Below are 13,729 nucleotides of genomic sequence, written 5' to 3'. Positions count from 1 at the left end.
AAAAAACTACCGCATAAAAGTGACCCAGTTTGGAGCAACAATGAGGACAAATGTCCCTAACTCTCAGTGCACCAAAATGGCCATCAGTGTTCATTTACAGGAGACAAATTATGCCCCCCCCCTTACAATTTTCAGCAATTCCCTGATGTCTTTGTAACATGTTTGTGGCATGCTTTCATTTTAATTGCCCAAGGGTAAAAATTCATAGCACAATTAAGACTTGATTTCTTGTCTTGCTAAAATTAGCCGGTCTAAAGGGGCGGCCCTGGCTGGTCCAAGTGAATGTCTAGACAACCAACAAGTTCCATAAACTGCCAGACGAGAGGCAAGCACGGATTTCATTATCAAAACGACGGAATTGAACAGGCAAGCAAAAAAAAATATTTACGTTCAAGCTAATGCTGTCAAAGTTAAAGCATTAACTAATTAATTCCTCTCAAACAAAAAAAATGCATTAATCATGTATTAGCGCAGATTAATCACACTATTAATTTTGACCGCAGATGATCCTTTAGCTTGACAGCGGATGGTTACGTTAAAGGTAGCACAGGTTGTGTTTGAGTAATAAACATAACTGCATGCATTCCATTTCGAATCGCTACTGCCACCTGCTGATGACAAATGAAACTGCACATACCGTTCTTCACATACACACCACGCACATTACGTCACATCCTCAGACAGGACGCGGGAAATTCTAACCCGAATCCGAATTATGCAAGTAATTAGAAAAAGATTAGAAAAAGAGGACGAGCGTGTGCAGTGGATAAATTTTTTTGAAGACGTCCTCATAACATTAAATGTCGAAAAAAAATAACACATAAGAGGTGCTCTTTAAATTTGGCGGGCAAAATATAGCCTTTTTAATTAAGTGATTAATCAAAATTTCCTCTCCTGGTCATTTTCACTGAAGCAACATGGCCCTGGTTGATCTCTTATACTCTGTTGCCACCTGCTGGCCGTTTTTGTCATAACTACCAATGCTTCAACTTTTCTCTAATGTTCAGAGGCTGCATCAAAGACTTCTGTATGCTCTAGCATAAAAAACAAAAACAAACATAAAAAACGCATAAATACGTCTTTGGGACACTACGTTTTGGGGAGCCAATGAGTTAAATACGTTTGAACGTACCCGCAAATACGCCAGTCAAAGATGTTTACTCCACGTTGGCACTTCCACACGACCTTGCATTAGGACTTAGCGTCAGTCAGTTTTGAAAAGGGTCTTTGGAAAAGTAGCAACAATGGTAAAAAATGGAAGCAAAGCCAGCGAGACAAGCGTTGAAGGCGGCGGCGGCGGCGACGAGGGAGGCGAGCGCGATGTTTTGATGTGTAAATACGCCACCCGAGGCGGCCATGTTTTCCCTGCAGGATGGCAGGTAACAACGTCGAGTTGACGCGTGGCATAACAAGTGGGAGCAGAGATCATTAACATGCAAAAAAAACAAAAAAACTGAACTATCGTGTTGCGCTGTCATAGGGGGTTACAAACATCTGAGATTTCTCGAGAGCGGGGCGGGGGAATAAAAAAAAACAAAAAAAAAAACTAAAGTTTCTCCGCAGACTTAAAATAGAGAAGCCACTCATCCTTGGCTGAGTTGGCATTGGAGGCGCAAAAAGGGAATATTTAACAAAAATGACTTTGAGGCTTCTCTCAGCAGGAGACGCTTTGTAGCGCCGCTGCAGAACGTAGCCTTGATTTAATTAGATGCTGGGCTTTAAATGCCAGAAGGGAGACCATATGCTCCGGTGCCCGTAACCCTCCCCGGCCCCTCCTCAAGCACGCTAGGCCCGGGATGCGGAGATGAGCGTCTGCTTTGAAGCCCACAACATCCCCTCGCAGAGAAAACGGGCCAAAGGGGCCCACCAGACCAGACCCGAGACAATCGGCAAGGACGATGATGAGTTTGTCATTTTGATTAGTTTTTATTTTTTGTTGTTATTTAAAAAGATCGTTTTAGTCCGTTTTAGTTACAGTATTAGTTTTCTTTTTTCAAGTGTATTACTTGTGCGCAGTATTTAATAAACACCGTGGTAAAATGAAAAAAATTAACACATTTCTTACCTAGCGTTGCATATCAGCTGAGTGAAATGAAAAAAGCGGGCGAGCCGAGCCATTGGAGCCAAAAGTCAAGCACGCAAAATTGTCGCCTAGTGAGTGATGTCATCTGAAGGTGCCTCTCTATTGGCTGCTGCTAGATGACATCACTTTTGTGTGACAAACGTCCTTATTCCACTTTATTTCGAAATAAATATACCGTACTTAACTCTTTGACTGCCAGACGTTTTCAGAAAAGGGATGCCGTGGGTGCCAGCCGATTTAAGCATTACTGACTGATCTTTCAAGGTCCACAGGAAATTATGTGTTTGGACTATGGAAACACACATACTACCAAATGAAAGATTGGACTCTCATCTTTCATCAGAAAAAAAAGTTTGTTTCTACCTTATTCCGTTTTTCAGTAATCAACAATAGAAAATGGTTAGTTTCACCTCTGTTTTGAAAAAAAAACGTATTTTAACGTCTTTGGCACTCCTCCATAGGATTTTACGAAACGTTATTTAACGTTTTTGGCAGTCAAAGAGTTAAAATCACATTTAAAATCATCAAAATCATATATATATATATATATATATATATATATATATATATATATATATATATCTCTCTTTGGCATTTTTTGGTATGGGAAAGGCCTGAGAAACCAAAAAATGGGCTTAGCCGTACATTTGCACGCAAATATATGCAGCACATCAGCAATATTTAATCCTTCTCCTGTGCTCCAGCCTGTATGTACGCCTCTCTCCGCGCTAAAGCGTACATATATCATATTTTAGAGCCCTCATTTGCATCGGCAAATAACACGCTCGGATTTGCCTTTTTCTGTTTTGTTGGTACGCAAATGATTTAACGGGGAATAAAAAAAAATTTAAAAAAAACATACACGAAAGCCTCGTGAAATATCCCGTCATTAAAAATGTCCTGATTCACGCGGGCGCCTTTGACTTAAGTCGACGCAAAGCTGACAAACGCCACCTCGCACCTGAGGACGTGCGCGGGATTTACGCTTTAATCAGCGGCCGTATTGGCTGTGCATCACTTTACGTGTTGTTAACTTTTAAGACAACTTGATTGACGGCAACGGGCCAGTCAGATGTCCAATTAAAATAGAAAAATGGCAGCATTGCATTTTTTTATGTATTTTTTTTTTTTGGATTGTCTGATCCTGATTCATTGCGAAAAAGACAAGAAAAACGGCACAAAGATTCTGACAACACAACAGTACGGCGTTTCTGTGAATAGCGAGCAGGCAGTGCTTTGCTTTGTATTATTTCTAATGGGGGGGATTATTTTAGGTAGGGACTTTACTTTTGTCCTTGTAAGAATGATTTACTTACTGTTTATCTATCTGCCAGTGCCATATATTGACAGAACGTTCTGTTCCCCGAGATAGCAGAATGTCCAATTAACCCCTTCATCTACTTGTTGCCATTCAATTGTCAATCAAACACAGTTCCAACACGTCAGTCTGATCAAATGGATGCTAGCATCTTTCTTCTGCTTACACATCCTTACACGTTTGAGCCGCGAAAATATAGTTCAAAAGCTTCCAGTGGTTGGAATATCCCACGTGTTGCTGCATTGCTTTTCCTTACTATGACTACGAGGCGCTCTAATGCCAGCGTGAAGCCCCTATCCTCTAGGTAGCCACCTTTTTTTTCCAAGTGATATAGAATTATTTTCCACCTTGCTCTTCTGACGTCTCTCATGCGCACACTCATGGACAACAATGAGGCACTCTAAAGCGTCCACGTTCGTCTAAAAGTCCTGGATTGAATGCTGGCTGTTTGCCAGACTATTTATTCACCCTCACTCCTCTTTTCTCCAAGACAAACACACACTCACGGGCAACAACAAGGCGCTCTGAATCAATCTTAATCTTTCTTATTCAGAAACAAGTGTCTGAATTCGTTTTTCAGAGTTCAGGAGTTTAAGCAAGACCGGATTTCGCACTTTTGCACATTTGTGAGGACATCAGAACGAGATCGTCATAAACATTTTTGTTTGGTGATGTTCCGTGAGATTGTTCTGGTATGTGCTTTGGTGCTTAACAGCCAAGAAGCGCTCATTAAAATTCTAATGAGAACGCCTCATTTAAAGAGCGCTGTGGGTTTCGTTTAGTCGGGTCAAGAGGAGGGAGATTCGGGTTGGCCGTGTTTCCCCCTCGTGTCGGCGCGTAATTGCTTTGAGCCAGCCAGACGATACTCGCTTATCAGAAGTCGGGTCCCGCTGCCACTGACCCACTTGCATGCCAATCAGATAAGCGGCAAGATAAGCAGCAACGCACGTCGTGTGGAATTTAATAACAGGCTTTTTCCCACTCCAATGTGCTTCCAGATTAAACAGCCGAGGTTTTTCCGTTGGTCGATGTGCCGTCGTGATAAAGCTCTTGCCACACAGGCGTCGAGTAGAACAGTTCGGGCAGGGCGGAATTTGACCAGTGTCATACCTGGAAATGACTTTCTTTGTGCTTTTTTTTGTGTGTGGAAAAAGTCACCCGTGTGTGCATGGCACAAACATTTCAGTTGACGTTTGTTTAGTGCTTGCAATGCTTCATCCACACCAGCAGGTAGCGCTAGCTACGCTCGCCAGTTCGGCAGCGCTGTCGTTTTTTTTTTTAACTTGAAGCAGTCAGCCGGGAGAAAAATGTCAAAACAGCATTTCTCGCAATGAGATGGCCCCACAAATATAGTAAAACAAACCTGTGTGTGCGTGGTGAGGACGTGTGCGAATTGGAAAAAAAACAAGGCAAACATATTTTATTTGCCCGACCTCCCCCCTGGAAGTCAGTCAGCACAGGAAGAGTGGGGAAAAAAAATAAACCAAACCGCGGCTACGTTAGCAACCGCTAGCTGCTGTCCGGATTCGCCGATTTATTCAACAAAGACAACTCAAAAGATATAAACTCTTCATACCCGAATGGCCTTTTTTACACTTAAATTTGTGATGTACATATTTTTATTATTTTTTATTAAATAATACAATAAATAATGGTGGTGACAACAAGAGAGCAAACTTAACCATTTCATGCATACAGATGAGTTTTAATGCTTCAAAAGACATACAAAGGAGTGGATGGCCACAGTAAACTTTGATTTATTGACATTTTGAAAACCAAAAAAAAAAGAGGAAAAAAAGCAAATAGATCTATTTTTTTTTGTCTGTACACAGGTTTGACAAAGACAAAAAAAAAATTGGCTGTTTCTACAAAGCATATGGAGAAATTGTGCAAGTCACATATTTGTTTATTCAAATATTTTTATTATTTTTAAAAATTAGGAAACATGAACAGAAAAAAAATGTGTGTGAAGAAATTCTGTGGTACGATACTAGTGGTCATAAGCGTAAAAGAGTGCATAGTTGGAACAATTATTATTATTAAAAGAAAAACCTGTTTCAGAAGAAGAAAAAGCACCTTTCCCATTCGAAATGTCGACTTTAAAGCTCTTGTTGTGTTTTTTTTTTTTTTTTTGGCATGGTTTTTCGTCACGAGCATCAACAACAACAACAAAAAAAACGCTCTTTGGGTTATTTCTTGTCACTCTGATTCATTCCCGAAATTCAAGCAGATAGCTGCGTTGAGAGGAAAAAAAAAACGTACAATATGCAGCAAAAAGATCCACGAGGAAAAATACCAAGTGTAGCACCACAGAAGAGAAAAATAGCACCGAAGTTTTTCCGATTTTCTGGTGACGTCATCCGATTTTTATTTCTTTAGTTTTTTTCGTTGCAAATCATTCGAGCAAATATTCTTCTTTTTTTTTCCATTTCCATTCATACAAACAAGAATCCCAATTTTTTAGTCCCTCATTTGTTGTCTTTTTTAAAACATTGAATTTCTTCGTCGTCGATGGTGATGATGATGATGTCATTGCCGTATCCGCCCAGTCGATTGAGTCACATGCACGTTTTGAAGCCAGTAGAGCAATAAAACAAACACAAGGATCAATATACAGAATGTACTTACAAACATAGAAATTATTTATATATTTATATATATTTATAAAAAAAAAAAAAAAAAAAAGGGCTGGAAGGGGGGAGGGACAAATTATGCACAAACGAAGCTCCCAACAATAAAGCGAAGAACGTGCGTGACAGGAAGGAGGAAGAGGAGCCAAAATGGAGTCCATGGCGGAAGATGACACGGGTGCGAACAGCACCATGTGATCATCCACTTTCAAAACTTGCATGTGATGGAGAAGAAGGCACGCTGAGGTTTCAAGGTTATTTCCTCTCATCCTACAGAATTTGCTTTATGGAAAAAAAACAACTTTTTTTTTTTTTTTTTTTTTACAAATAGAATTGTCCTAGAAACAAAAATAAGTGTTGTTTGTTTTTCTTAAAATTTGCCTCCATATTTCGCTCAGTCTTTAGCCGACGAAGCAGACTGGTCCCACTTCGAAGCCGAACTTCTGCGTGGAGCCTCCAAAGTCGTTGAACATGATGTCCACAACTGGCACCTGCTCCACTTTGGGAGTGTTGATCTCCAGTACTGTCCTGTCGTAGCCCTTTTTCAGCTGCGGGAGACAAAAAGGCCACATGATAAAAAAAAAAAAAAAAAAACTCCACAAACATTAAATTCCAAATTCAATTTTGCAGAGGCAGTAAACTGATTAAACTATTTATTTATTAATAAAAATAACACGTTATAATCATTTAACCCCTAGGCGTTATTGTGACCATTTTTGGGCTTTTTGTTGGTTCTGACCAAGCCATTTCAAAATAAAATACTGTAAGTGTCACACAATGATTGGCATCAGCATGGATGAGATGAAAATGTTTTCATAATTCTAATTCAATAATTAAAAAGATTCTGAATTGTGCAATAAATCAGCTTTTTCAAAAAAAATATAAGGAGATACTTTTAAATTCACGTAAACAGTAAATTTCAAGAAAACAGTAAGATAATTCTATTTATGAGCAAAATGAAATCGATTTCACACTCGAAAAGAAAAATCGATTTGATATCGAATATTCGATTTCTTAAACTCAGCCCTATTTGTTTCTATGCCGATCCACCGAATAGTATTTTGGTGTGAAACTGACAGTGGCAAAAATGTTGGCCATCGATTAATCAACGTCATCAAATTCGCATTGACTACAAAAAAAATCTCTACCCACGTGTGTTAAAAGTGAATTTTCCACCCCACACGTGCTGCAAAAATATTTAATCGTATTTGTAAACCGGTTCATTATTTACGAATAAAACAGGCTACAGCTGTGACACAAACATTTTCACCCCATCCAATCAAAATCTCGAGGACCGCCAGCGTCGTCTTTGCTTACCGCGCAGCCGTCCATCACGGCACGAATGTAGGGGTTGTTGTCGTAAGACATCTCCTCGTCGTTGGAGCCCAGGAAGCGAATGGCCTTGTCGTAGTTGTCGCCGTCCTGGTCGTGCCAGGCCACCGACTGGTGGCAGCTGTACGTCAGGTTCTGGCGGGCGGCGGCGCTCAGCAGGCGCATGAACGTCATCTGCACCACGCCGATGGGGCTGCCTTCAGCGTCCACGTAGGAGAGCTGCAGCCCAAAACAAACAGCGGCGGTTGTTTTTAGTCTGCTTTGAAATGTTTAAAAAAAAAAAAGCGGGGGAGGAAACCACCGGCATGTGATAGAGGCGCAAAGATGGCGAGTCAAAAAAAAACATTTCATGAAAGAATCTGCAGTATGTATTTGCATCTATATGATGATTACAATTCTTATGTGGATTAGCGTAATATTAGATACTATTAAGCATCAGTACTACTATTACTATTATTACTTTTAGACCTATTAAGTACTGTAAATAGTAAAAGCAGCAAAGTATCTCAGTTCTGTAGCTTCCCTTTACTTCTTTTTAACTTTAATATCTATCTCAGTCATATTTTTTAATAACTTTGATAAATTTCAACTTGCTTCAAAAATTCACACCTCAAGTGTCAATTTCCACATAATTTATCTTTCAATTTCGTTCACAAGCTTCCAGCATCCCCACGCAAAGTCTAGTTTCCAGTTCCATTTATTACTTCCTATCAATGCAGAAGTTTTCAATTACAACAAAAGCTCAGATCTTTCGAAGAAAGCGTCTTTGAACACGAGCAATCCTGATTACATTTTCAGCTTAGTTTGGGGCTATAAAATGTGCCACCATACATCATAAAGTTTCTATGAATTGTTACATTTGAGTGCAAATCAATCGATGCTGGAAGGTGAATGCCAACAAGTCTACGTTAATTAGCTGCATTTTCCGATCTAAGTTGCCTTCATTGTTAAAGTGGTTGTTTGAATATTTTTCCAAATTTCTTAACTATTAGCATTTTTTGAATGATTAGCTATGTTTTTGTTCGTTTTTGTGGAAAAATACGCCATCATGTATTGTTCGGAATGAGCTTGTGACGCTAATACTTTTAAGGTAGTTGTTACAAAACGAGGCGATTCTCATTTTGCAGCGGTGTTGCAATAAAGTGAGGCAGATCCCATTAAGATGAAGACCGATTTGTATACCAACCATGAGAAATCCGTTAAGGTCCACATTGTGGCTTGGTCGTTCCCGACAAACTTACTGGGCGCATGCGCAACGGCAGCCGTTGGAACGAAGCATCGCCATGTCTTCTCCATGCACTTTCATTCGTTCATTCGTTCACATGCATCTCCTGAGCCACAGTAGCCACACTAACATTGGACTTGATGACCAATTTATTGGTACATGAGAACTTCAAAGGCCCAAATGGTTTGAATTGGTTGAGATATGAGGAAGGAGGAGCTAAATAATGTAACGTATCAATTCACTTTATTATCATAATGTGGGATTTCTGGTTCCCAAATTAAAGCTATTTCTAAACTAAGGTATGCTAAGTGAATCAAATTTGGTTTGAAAATCAAGTTCAACTTCTAACGTTGGCGTACCATTTAATTATTGAAGAGTGTCGACACTGTGGCCCAACGAGTTCAGATGGTCATGCTTCCCCCCCAAGCATGTGGATCCAGGAACATTACCTCTTTGTCATCATCATCATCATCATCATCATCATCATAACAGCCTGAAGGGACTGCGTGTCCCGGAAACCCCCGGGTGGCTGGTGACTGAATGCGCTGACCCGCTGGACTCGCAACATCTACACCCAAAGTCGAATTTGATTTTGAAGAAGGTTGTCGAAATGAAGGTTGTGTTCATGCTTGCTTGTGATGCCGTTCAAGAACGGCGACGCATCAAACTAGCCCGCAGAGACCTTGATTGACCCGTTCAGCTCAAAGGCCAAAGACACGGACCGTAGCAACGTTGAAAATCAAACAAATATGTTTGTTTCAACTCCCTCTAAACTGCAGTTATTCCTGTAACACCCTAAGATGGAGCCAAAACCCTGACTAATAGTAAAGTAGTAATTGGTGTCAAGGAAGTAGAGTATGCTGAAGAAGCCTCTAATGGCACACTAATGTACCATAGGACAGTAGTTAGGAATCACTGAGCTAGATCCTAGAATCCTAATCCTTGAACCCAAACCCTAGATCCTAGGACCCCCCCCCCCCACACTCCAATTAAGGTCTGGACCAGAGTAGCAATAATGTGAACACAACCTTCAAGTGGAACCTTTTAGACTTGAATCTTTTTCAGACTTAGCGTTGCAATTATTACCGATTCTTCTTGAGTCAACGTCGTCAGGATATACAGTCACTCTCTTGGGACTTAGGACAGGGTGGCGGCAGGACAGGACGTGCCATCCGCCCTCCCGTCGGTCCGGGTTCTGCTGCTGGACTGAAGAAGCATGCGTCTCATGCCAAGTCATGCACCACCACTACCATCAGAACGGTAAAGCCAAGCCATGTGCCGCATAAACACACACTACTACTAGAAATTTAGGGGTGTTGGTCTTTCAGGTGAAATATCAGGATTAAAATGAAATCCACTAGAACCTTAACACACAGATTCAAGTTCACTTGGATAGGTTGTTGTGCACGGAAGAGGATTAGGACCAGTGAAGAGAGAGAGAGAAAAAAAATTGGGCAGGATTCTCACTTTATTCTCAGAATTCTGACTTTAAATTCAGATTTTATTCTCAGAATTTTCACTTCAAAGTGAGAATCCTGCCAAACTTTGGTTTTCTCTCTTCACTGGCCCTAATCCTCATTCGTAGGTTTCACCCAAAAACTAGGTATCCCTTAAATTTCCAGAGTAATGTCCTGTACTTTAGGTGCAGTACCATAACCATGCACGGCCTGGGGGCCCACACAGTCCCAGCCTGGGCCGCAGGTGGGGGGCCACTTACCAGGGAACCTCTCTTGTAGTGACTATACCATGTGCCTGGCGAGTCTTTGGGCCATTTTGCCATTTTGCTCTGTAAAAACCATATGACAGGCATTCAGGGAAAGGGAGTCAGGAAGAGCCAGCTTACCAGTTTACCACGTTTGAATTCACTGAACCAGGAGCCGGGTTTCTCCTTTAACCAAGAGGTGAGTCTAGCCTGGGGGGCACGGATCGACAGGAAGGAAAAAAATCGTTAGTGTTGCCCATGAGGGAGAGATGATTAGTTCACCCCTTTCGCGTTCATGCTTGTCCTCCGGGGGCTCTGAGGAGTGAGGGTAGCTGTCCACACCTGCCAGAATGGACCAGAGTGCCGCGGTGCCGCTTTGGCCAAAACAAACTGCAGCTGGCAGCTAATTGCCGCTGTAAAAATTGCGGCATACACAGAGATGAATGAAGACACCGCGGTCCGCCGGGGGGCTTTGCTGTGGTGCTATTTAAAGACAGCAGACCTCAGCTCTTTGACATTGATGAAGCTGTGTATGGCTCTGTATTAAAAATGTCAAAAAAATCATACACATAATACACTAATGATGATGCGTCAAGACCATTGTATACAACGTGGATTGGGAGAGAACCCATGAAATGAAAAATGTAAAGTCCTTAAAGAAGTGGGTACACCAGCAATGATGGATGCGTGATTGGAAGCACCACTCCAAAAAGTAGAAGAAAAGAACCTTGATGTTATCCAGCGTGACGAGAAAAGATAGAATAAAAAATGGAATACATCAGGGGGTCGGTGAAGGTAACCCAAGCTTCAAAGAAAGTACAAGACTGAGGTGGTTTGGACATGTAATGAGGAGAACTAAAGGACAGCATGTCAGAAGAGATCTGATTCAAAATGGAAGTACGGAAATAAAATAAGGAAGAACACGACACCGATGGGGAGACCGTACCAAATCAGAACTGAAAGAGAAACAAGTGGGAAAAAAAAGGTAAGCTATGTACAGGAATATTTTGGCTCACACAAAATGATGCCCCTCAAATGGGGAAAAGCCAAACCCGAAAAAAAGAAGAACAAATGGCTAAATTAGATCATGATGACAACTGAAAAGTTACACCTTGCCTGGATGTGTATTTTCAGATGAGGAATTGGCGAACTCTAGAAGCAACACATCATTTTTGGAGCCGACAACATCAAAGTCATGTCGACTTCTGCAGCGCTTAAAACAATGAGTCTAAAGTACACGCCTGTACGGTGTAGAAATAAAGAGTCATCAGAAAAATAAATACCTAACTAAAGTACAGATACCAGAAAAAAATTACTTAAGTACATTAACAAAGCAATTGTACTAGTCATAACCCCCCCCCCCCCTCCACTGGACAGGAAATGCTCGACTAATATCGCAAAACCTTGACAGCGCGGGATTGCTTTTCTTCTTCTCCAGCTCAGCTTCATTATTCCCGGCTTAAGCAAACTGACACCGCTCCTGTGGGGTTGGGACTGGCTTGGCGAGAGGCCTCATTAAAATGTCCGCCACGCTGTACTCCCACCCGACAAACAGATCGCACCGCTGCTCTCGTCTTTACGTAAATACAACCAAAACTGGTTAAATTGTCTGTCTCGATGCCCGCTGTTCGGAAATGAATAAAGGCAAGAGGATGTACAAGTGAAGGGAGACTGTTAGAATAGTAACATCACCCCCCTCCCCCATGCCCCCTCCAAATGGAGGCTAGTAACATGGGTACCAGAGTGGAAATAACCCAATTTAATGTCAAAATCAGTGCTCTGATTATGCATTAAGTCGTACGGTTGCTAGCATGGGAGTCGTGTTACCCGCTCTGCTGAAGTCAAGGCTAAAAATAGCAGCGCCCCTACTCACCCCTTCAGACTTCTTGTCGGGGAAGATGCAGCTCTCGCCACCGGCTGTGAAGTTACAGTAAACCTTGAAGGAGTCCCGTGAGCAGCCCTGGTTGGGATCGATCCAGTATTCGCCTGTGGAGAGTCAGAAGGCGCATGGGTTTCGGTTGACCCTCGAGGAATATACTCAGCGTTCCTTCACTTTATCACGGTTCACCCACCACGGTCACGCTATATCGTAGACCAAAAGTATCAACTTGCCTGGCAAGGAAAGGGTAATCTAGTCACAACAATAGCTGTAATGTTGCATGTATAAAGAGGCGTGGCCAATTGAGTGACATGAGGAAACTGGACGAAGAGTCTTCATGTGGCCATATGGAAATGAGTTTTTGGCTAACTGGTCATGGCGCAGTGAATACCAACCATCAGGGAAGTCCGGGTGACACAGCTGTAGGTCTTTGCAGGTGCGGGCAGGGTTTGCCTGCGTGCCCAACGGGTGCTTCATCTGCTCGATCTCCAACTTAAGCGAGTTCAGTGAGCCGAAGATTTCCTCCATGCCGTCGTCATAATCCTTGTAGTTGGCGTCCCCAGCCTCGTCATCCATCATCTGGCTAGCGTCAATGTTTCGGCGCGAGCGGCCCTTGGTAGAGGCCTGAAGAGGCAGTGGGTGGATGACGTCGCCAGGGGGGCCCTGTTTAGAGACAGGAACGATTCATCAAGGGGTACTCGAACATTCACCTAAATAAATGTTGTAACTGCTGCTTAATCTTTTTTTTTAAGCTAAAAGTAACATTTAAAGTAGCTACCACTGATTGTCACACCCGCCTAAGTGGGGCGAAATTCTGTCTCCGCATCTGACCCACTCCCTGAGGGAGTGGTGAGCAACCCAGGGGCCGTGCTCGGGAATCATTTGGTGATCTAACCCCCAACTCAAACCTTAATGCTGAGTGTCAAGCAGGGAGGCAAATGGGTCCCTTTGTTATAGTCTTTGGTATGATTTGGGATTGAACCCACAACCTCCCAGTCTTTGGGGCGGACTCTCTCCCACTAGCCACTGAGCTGGTCTAAAATCCAGTACATTTACAAATCTGCTGTGTTTACCTTTGGAGTATATATTTTCATTTAATCTATCAGAACACTTTGTAAACATTAGTATAAATACAATTTGAATTGAACTTTGTTAAATATTCTTGAGGTCAAGCTTGGTGTAAAATGTTTGTGTACGTGGTGAGTTAGCTCATCAGAATCATTCACATCTTCCTGGTGAAGAAATGTTGCCTTACCGGCGGGCCTGGGGTTCCTGGGGTACCAGTCTCTCCCTTAGGTCCAGTTTGACCCTGAAAAGGGAAAATGACTCAATTATAGTGGTTTTAAAAGTCGTCTGACTGTTCTTATTCGTCTAACAACTTACAGATGAGCCTTTAGCACCTTTTGGACCAGCAGGACCCTGACAACACAAAGTTGATAAAGTCATCATGATTTCATCATCAAACAAGACTAAGTAACGTGAATGGTGTCTTACGGGTAGTCCAGGTGGACCAAGCGGACCAAGAGGACCAGAAGGACCAGCAATACCCTAAAAAAAAAA

General features: G+C 42.0%; 1 protein-coding gene across 4 annotated transcripts in view; it reads right to left on the bottom strand.

The window, feature by feature from the left end:
* Window positions 1-5,085: 5,085 nt before the first annotated feature.
* col5a1 (procollagen, type V, alpha 1) overlaps window positions 5,086-13,729 on the bottom strand; it is a 67,945-nt gene continuing 59,301 nt past the window's right edge. For 2 of the 4 annotated variants that reach the window (XM_077542909.1, XM_077542912.1), the window contains 8 exons: window positions 13,664-13,717; window positions 13,553-13,588; window positions 13,425-13,478; window positions 12,565-12,832; window positions 12,164-12,276; window positions 10,432-10,500; window positions 7,349-7,582; window positions 5,086-6,579 (listed from right to left, as the gene is read on the bottom strand). In XM_077542909.1, coding sequence (XP_077399035.1) covers window positions 6,433-6,579; window positions 7,349-7,582; window positions 10,432-10,500; window positions 12,164-12,276; window positions 12,565-12,832; window positions 13,425-13,478; window positions 13,553-13,588; window positions 13,664-13,717 — 975 coding nt within the window. In that variant the 3' untranslated portion in view covers window positions 5,086-6,432. Of the gene's footprint in view, window positions 6,580-7,348; window positions 7,583-10,305; window positions 10,375-10,431; window positions 10,501-12,163; window positions 12,277-12,564; window positions 12,833-13,424; window positions 13,479-13,552; window positions 13,589-13,663; window positions 13,718-13,729 lie in introns of all 4 variants that reach the window. The other 2 variants (XM_077542910.1, XM_077542911.1) reach the window with 2 other exon arrangements.

Source organism: Vanacampus margaritifer, chromosome 14, assembly GCF_051991255.1.
Source record: "Vanacampus margaritifer isolate UIUO_Vmar chromosome 14, RoL_Vmar_1.0, whole genome shotgun sequence".
NCBI classification, from domain to species: Eukaryota; Metazoa; Chordata; class Actinopteri; order Syngnathiformes; family Syngnathidae; genus Vanacampus; species Vanacampus margaritifer.
This window is presented reverse-complemented; position numbering and strand designations above follow the sequence as displayed.